This window comes from Tachysurus fulvidraco, chromosome 26 (assembly GCF_022655615.1).
Source record: "Tachysurus fulvidraco isolate hzauxx_2018 chromosome 26, HZAU_PFXX_2.0, whole genome shotgun sequence".
NCBI classification, from domain to species: Eukaryota; Metazoa; Chordata; class Actinopteri; order Siluriformes; family Bagridae; genus Tachysurus; species Tachysurus fulvidraco.
Genome location: NC_062543.1, coordinates 3733974 through 3741473, shown reverse-complemented (window position 1 = coordinate 3741473; position 7500 = coordinate 3733974). Strand labels below are relative to the sequence as shown.

Genomic DNA, 7500 nt, shown 5'->3' with positions numbered 1-7500 from the left:
CCCTAGTTCATGAGAACTGAGAGGTACTGAGGGGTACTGAGGGGTATTTCAGGCTAATGTACTCAAAGGAATTGACTGCAATGAGGGGTATTAAAAGGTAATAAAGGGTACTAAGTGGTACTGAGATATTGGAAGATAGGTACTGAGGAATATTGAGGTTATTAAGAGGTACTGAGGGGTACTGAGGAAAACTGAGGTTATTAAGAGGTACTGAGGGGTACTGAGGAATACTGAGGTTATTAAGAGGTACTGAGTTGTACTGAGGGGTACTGAGGAATACTGAGGTTATTAAGAGGTACTGAGGGGTAATGAGATGTATTAAGAGTAAATGAAAAATAATGAGGTTATTAAGAGGTACTGAGGGGTACTGAGGGGTACTCACCGTCCCAGTTCTGACTCCAGCTCGTAGAAGTCCTCCAGAGTCTCTTTCTTGGAGCCATCAATCCAGTATTCCGGAGCTGCGCCTGGTCTGGAGCTGATCATACTGACTTTGAGCATCGCAGACGCAGTGATCCTTCTTCAGCTGAGGTGTGATTTCCCCGCTTCACTTCAGTGCCACGCTGCGGAGCGCGGAGTCGACTTGCGGTACCCTGAGATGCGGTTAAAACAAAACACACACTGGCTCGGAAAACTGCTTTAAACGGGAGCGACAGAAATAGTGAGCGCGGCTCCGGTGTAAAAGCGCACGCAGGACCTAGAAATGTGCGTGTTTGAAGTGAGCTGTGAGGCTACACACCTTAACCGGAGCTCATCACCCGCAGCAGTGCATCGTTTTCTCCCAGTGAGAGGGGGCGGCCGGTGCGCTTCCACTGGGTCTTACTGTCGCTAATGTACCGGGGATTCAGTGCGCGTCACAACACCGGCGTTATGTAACACTAAGCTGAGCTCCACTGCTCTAATCTCATGGACATGAAGCCATAGCATGTCATAATAATAATAATAATAATAATAATAATAATAATAATAATAATAATAATAATAATAATAATAAATAATAAGAAGAAAAATGATGATGATGATGACAATAATAATAACAATACCAACAACAACAACCACAAAAACAACAACAACAATAATAAATAATAATAAAAAATGATAATAACAACAACAACAATAATAATCATAATAATAATAATAATAATAATAATAATAATAATAATAATAATAATAATAATAATAATAATAATTCACATGTAAAAATGTTTTGCAAAAAATCACTCTTGGGAACGTGAAGAAAATAAACAAATAATTTGTAAACTTGTAATCATGTACTTTATTCCAATTAAATAATGCAATCAAATGGATTAATCCCAAATAAAATCAGATCTATCTCAGATCAAACACTAATGTTTTATTTGTGTACCACTGGACCTCCTGGCATTTCTCCGCAGAATGAACGACAAGGGTTATTAAAGGTAATCCATCTAGTGTAAATATTTAAAAGGTAATGCTTTAAATGTTTTAAAGGTTTTTACATTTAGAGATACAGCTACAGAATCAAACCAAATGGGAAAATATCTTCTGCTTTACCTAGCAGTTTGAGTAAACACTAGTGAGAACAAGCTTGAAGCCTCCCTCCCTTTGTGGACTCTAGTCTGTCTTGGCTTGGACAACTGCTCTGGAGCTTCCCTACACAGTGTGGCCCATCTGTTCTAGACCTGATCCTTACCAAATATCAACCTGCATGTATCCTCACAACACACACACACACACACACACACACACACACACACACACACACACACACACACACACACACACACACAGCCCTAAGCTTATCCATCCACACACCCACATGAGCGCTTTTTTTGGAATATGAATATACATTTTGCTTTAGATTGCTTACAGGAATACTTCAGCATTTTATTAAATCAAATCTCTCTGTATCTCATGTGCACATGTTCTCAATGTACAAGAAAATACACATTTTCTGTCCTCTCTAACAGGTCAAGCACTGTCCCCTTCTCCTTGTCTAACTGCAGATAAAGAAAAAGGGAAATAAAAACAGGTGTAAATAACCACATAGAAGACGATATTTCTAACATTTCACTGCCAATAGGTGCTTTTGTTTCCTGAAAAAGAAAACTCCAATGTTCATAACAAGACAAAGAAGAATCAAGGTTTCTTTGAAGAGGGAAAACAATAGAAAATATCTAACCTCATAATGGGAGTCTAAGGACATACACTGAATTTTGTCAATAAAAAAGGGAAATAAAAGCCATTTTCTACAGTAGAATGTTTTGTGAACTCATCACTTTTAACCTATTTAATCAATCCTTTCAGAGATGTAATTCTTTATAAATAGACATGTTTGTCATGCGTTACTGGTGCAGTTCTATGGCTCTGGTGGTAGTCATAATTGTTAATGTTGGAAAGAAAACTGCTGAAATAAGATTCCCCCCCCCCATCCCCCAAAAGCATTTTCAGTGTCAGAAGACACAGGTCTGAATTAGCGTTAGATCATTTTAGTGCTTATTAAATGTTTGGCAGACTTCAACAATTGCCCTTAGACATCCATTAGAAGGGATTTTAAATTAAAAAGGTTTATGTTCATTTCTCAGTTGTGGTAAACATGTTGAAACACTCGTTTATAGTAATCACACACATGCAGCAGATATAATGACGAAATATTTATTTAAGATTTTTTGGTGGATGTAATTGGGAACACTGCTTTATCTGTTTGAGGAAAAATGTTCATACAAACTTTAAGTCTTGATCAACAATGTAGGCAAATTACTTGTACTGTATGCTGTTCAAGATGCTAATCTGTTGAAATGTTCATTTTCATATGAAAACCAAGCAAAACTAGATAGACAAGAATCAATTTGCAGACGATTTGAATTATTCACACCATGTAGATTGGTCTGAGTGTGAGGGCTAATCCTTGTTAGCAAACCTACCATGCTTTTAAATACCACAATACAACACATACAGTATGTAGCCAAATATGACCTAATTCCAGGCCACCTTGTCTAATTGTTTATTCAAGATAATAGCTATTTTCATTTTAGTTAGCCTGCTTGTTAGCTTGACAACTGGTTTGCACAATAAAACATTAGCTCACTTGGCTGCTAGTTTATGCAGCATGTTAGCCTAAGATACAGTACTACTTTTACAGCAGAGCCTAGAAGTTTGCCTGTTAGCTTGAAACTATAATTGGCTATAAATAATTTATAAAATATAGTATCTATACAGGGCCATTTCTATATTGAAAGGGTCCCGTGCTCAGCAGTTTGATAGATAACACACTAAGTAAACTTTTCAAAAGATTGAATGTATTCAGGATTCACACTCTTATTCTTCTCTCATTCTCTTTCTCTACACTGGCTGCCAATTTCTCAGAGAATAGATTTTATGATTTTACTCTGTCTATAAGTCTCTCCATAATACCGCTCCTCTCTACTTATCTGAACTTCTTCATCCCTACTTTCCTATTAGAAGTCTTCATTCATCAGTCCAGGCTATGTTGGTTGTCCCTCGTTTAAGGCTCAAGCGTAGAGAGCGTGCCTTTTCTGTGGCCGGTCCTAGACTATGGACCATTTCTAGTTTTACGTCCATGCTAAAGACCCACTTATTTTCTCTAGCCTTTTCATGATTGCCCAGGGTTTTATGTCTGTTTATATCTTATGGTTTATATTTATATCATTTTCTTTTAAACTGGTTTTATTATTCTTCTTTTAGTTTCTTGAACTCTCTTATTGTGTATGTGTTTATTTTTAAGTGTATGTGCAATGTGAAATGCACTGTGAAGCACTTTGGTCAGCCGTGTGGCTGTTTGTAAATGTGCTATACAAATAAACTTGAACACCAGACACATTTAAGCAAATAACAAATTACATTCTTTTAAAATCCACGTTTTAGCCAGGCTTGAAAAAAGAACCAGGTTGCACCTGCTGAACCCTCATTTGTGCTGCGTAAAATAGCTGTTTGTCTACATTCACATAGGCAAACGGTTTAAATGTATACATTAAAGGGAAGAAATGTCATACATGTAGAGTAAAAAGGACGAGATGACTTCCAACCATTTTAGTTCCCTAAAGTCTAGGCATATTATATTGAGAGCCATACAGCATCACTGTGGGGTGAAAAACTCTGAGGAGTTCCTACATTAACCCATGTCATATTAAGAGAATATGGAGCTGGGAACATGATTTTTAGCTTCCCATTATATGCTATATAGCTGTAGAACAGCGTCTCTTTGTCATGTGTTGCGGAACATCGGACCCATCGAACCTTTAACTTATTTTAACTAGCTTAAAAGCGGTCGTTAATTAGCCAGTGACTACACAGTATAAATTAAATGAATGAATTGTTGGCTTTCTAGTATCCTTGTTAAAATGTAAACTAGCTTTCTAGGGAAAGTAAACAAATAAAGCCAGAGCTTTTTTTTTTTATACAATGTATTTTAAGCAGACGTATTAATTCAAGGTAAATAAAGTAATACGACAAGAGTCGTAAGTAATATCATCACGTTAAAAAAAAAATCTATTCGAAGGCATTGGAGGAAGCAGGCGTCTACAGCAGCGCACTCTTGATGTAGGACAGAAGACACATGTTCTGGTTGAGGAGAGTCTGTATGGAGGTCCACGTCCTATCTAACAGTTCGAGAACGTTCTCCGTCTCCTGCATGAGGACCTGCTGCTCTGCAATTAACCTCAGGTGAATCTAAAAGAAAGGAAAGACTGGAAATGTCAGAACATATACATACACATACACACACACACACACATATATTGTTGTGCTCTCAATAGGTTTGACTACAAAGCCTGTGAGCAAACAGCCCTGGATGTAAACACTGAACTAGTGTCCCTGTATATTGACGTAACAGCATCTGTTAATACAGAACTTAATATACATGCATGTAAAAATGTACCTCAATAAAATATATTTATTTAACGAACACTATAACAATATAATTATACATTTCTATAGACAGTTTGGGAAAGAAATTTTCCAAAAGTTTGCTTTCTATATTCAGTTCGACGTTAACCTTCATGATTCAGTTCAAAAGATACAGTTCAGATGCAATCTGCACAAAAATCGGGGTACCGTCGGTGAAGCTAACATTGTTCTTACAAGAATATAGAACGTTTATTCTGGGTTTAAAAAAAAAAAGAAAGAAAGAAAGAAAGAACAAATTTCATGTAATTTAAATAGTTTTACAGGTTTGATTAATTAGCCATCAATAATTTAACTGTGGTCTATACAGAAGAAAGTAGTTAGTAATCAGTATATTAAAAGATATGGTTATGTTTCATTAAACTCTGCTGCCATCTACTGGCTAAGTCTTAAAAAATTTTAGTTTTACGTAAATATATAATAAAAAACACACCTTCAGGAAGAGGGCTAGATAGGCCTGGGCCAGATCGAAGTCTTGCTTCTGCCTCAGCATGCTGCTGATCATCCTGAGGAAGCTCTGCATAACACTAACATCTCCACCCATATCCGGTCCCAAGCTTCGTAGCTCCGTGTCAATAGCAGAAGGGCCCAACTCCTTCAAGTGCCTCACTGCTGCCTCATCTGAAACAATAAATAAAAAAATGTAAAAACGTTTGAGTCGGTTGTGTGTGCTGTATTCATGCAGAACCATAATGAAAGGTATTGGCCTTACAGAGATTGCTGTCTACCGCTTCTTCGAGCTGGAGGTAGAAATTAGACTTTTGGGCCAGAACGCCAATGTTGAACACCTTGGACTATAAAAAAGAAAGATGATAAGTGGGCATGTGAGAAGTGAGGAGAAATGAATATAACACTTAATATTCTCTTGTGTATATAAATACTACTTAATCAGCTGCTTTATTTTTCCTCTGTTAACATTAATAAGACCAAAACAGAAGCAGATTGAAAACTCTTATGAAGACTTTACCATGGAGGAAAACCTACACTGACAACTGTAACAAAGTGCTGACATTGGAGTCTCCTACCCTAAAGGTTAAATCAATGTGTCCTGACAAAAAAAAAAGTATGACCGCGACCACTGACGATTACATGTTGTCATGTCCAGAGGCACGACGAAGTAGAGAACACTGGAACTATGCAAATACGAAGCGACTAATTACGGGTGCAGAATGTAGAGCGCGTGTGATCTGTGGTAAAAAGCTCACACTGCTTCTCCTTCATCTTGTATAACATTCATTCATTTTCTACCGCTTATCCGAACTTCTCGGGTCACGGGGAGCCTGTGCCTATCTCAGGCGTCATCGGGCATCGAGGCAGGATACACCCTGGACGGAGTGCCAACCCATCACAGGGCACACACACACTCTCATTCACTCACACACTATGGACAATTTTCCAGAGATGCCAATCAACCTACCATGCATGTCTTTGGACCGGGGGAGGAAACCGGAGTACCCGGAGGAAACCCCCGAGGCACGGGGAGAACATGCAAACTCCACATACAAAAGGCGGAGGCGGGAATCAAACCCCCAACCCTGGAGGTGTGAGGCGAACGTGCTAACCACTAAGCCTGGGCCGCCTCTTGTATAACATGATGCAGACAAAATATATATACACAAATGCCAAATCTCCCTCCAGAATATTTCATTTTAGCAGCAAGAAACCTGATTTGGAAAATGAGAGTGCAGTGATCATGTGGTCACCTGTGCTTCCGATGATGTATCAGGAAGGACGAACTGAGGGACGAGTCCAGGAACAGTTGGGATGAAAAAAGGGGATGCTTTGGGCACTTTAGGGGGTTCTTTCGGCTTGTTTCTTTTCTGTTAAAAACAAACGAGTGTGTCGATTGGGTCAACGACAAAAAACAAACAAGATCATCAAAGAAAAATAATTCTAACCTACGCAGATCCACACGTACCTTAATAATGTCCAAATGGAGAAGATTCTTCCATCGTGAATCAGGCAACAAAGAAAGAGTGACCAGCTGTTCATCCAGCTGCGCAGGGGACACATACTCGTCCATTTCCGAGCTCTCGGGTTCCAAAACTTCCTCTTCTTCATCTGTTTGTGTTAATCACAGGTTTAGATCTCAGCATGTATAATGATGTGGGAGTTTCAGCGTGCTGATTGTGAGAAGAACCAGAGAAAACATTCACCTTTGCTCGGACAGGTGCCGGGCAGCATGACCACTGTAGGTTCATAGTCTGCAGGTAGAGGGCGCAATGACACCAAACTACACAGTGTGGTATTGGACCTGGGATGCAAAGTTTAAATAAAGTTAAGGTTTAAAGTAAGGCGAACCTCAGGTATCCATGCTTGGCCCTTAAATGTTTATTTTATGGCTTGTTTAGTTTCCTATCGAACAGCAACAAGAGCAATTCTAATTTAGTCAAAATTAGACAAAACGTGACTAGATTGAGTCAGACAAACCTACACAGATTACACAACATGCTGAAGTCATATTGGGACAGAATTTAGGTCTATTTTGTTCCAGGGATGTACAGATATTGTTAAAACCAAAATCATGGTGAAAAAATTAATTCGATAGAAATATGGAAATTTTCAACAAACAAGAAAATCCAAGTGCAAATTTTTCCATGA

The 7500-nt window shown here is 38.5% G+C and overlaps 2 protein-coding genes across 2 annotated transcripts in view; both read right to left on the bottom strand.

Moving 5' to 3' along the window:
• camk4 (calcium/calmodulin-dependent protein kinase IV) overlaps positions 1-896 on the bottom strand; it is a 27701-nt gene extending 26805 nt beyond the window's left edge. Inside the window, exons 1-2 of the mRNA XM_027143482.2 lie at positions 737-896; positions 383-590 (exon numbers count right to left, since the gene is read on the bottom strand). Coding sequence (XP_026999283.1) covers positions 383-498 — 116 coding nt within the window. The 5' untranslated portion in view covers positions 499-590; positions 737-896. The remainder of the gene's footprint in view (positions 1-382; positions 591-736) is intronic.
• A 2920-nt stretch (positions 897-3816) lies between these two features.
• Positions 3817-7500, bottom strand: part of wdr36 (WD repeat domain 36) — a 16313-nt gene continuing 12629 nt past the window's right edge. The window contains exons 18-23 of the mRNA XM_027144636.2: positions 7056-7153; positions 6818-6960; positions 6603-6719; positions 5612-5693; positions 5333-5520; positions 3817-4665 (exon numbers count right to left, since the gene is read on the bottom strand). Coding sequence (XP_027000437.2) covers positions 4516-4665; positions 5333-5520; positions 5612-5693; positions 6603-6719; positions 6818-6960; positions 7056-7153 — 778 coding nt within the window. The 3' untranslated portion in view covers positions 3817-4515. The remainder of the gene's footprint in view (positions 4666-5332; positions 5521-5611; positions 5694-6602; positions 6720-6817; positions 6961-7055; positions 7154-7500) is intronic.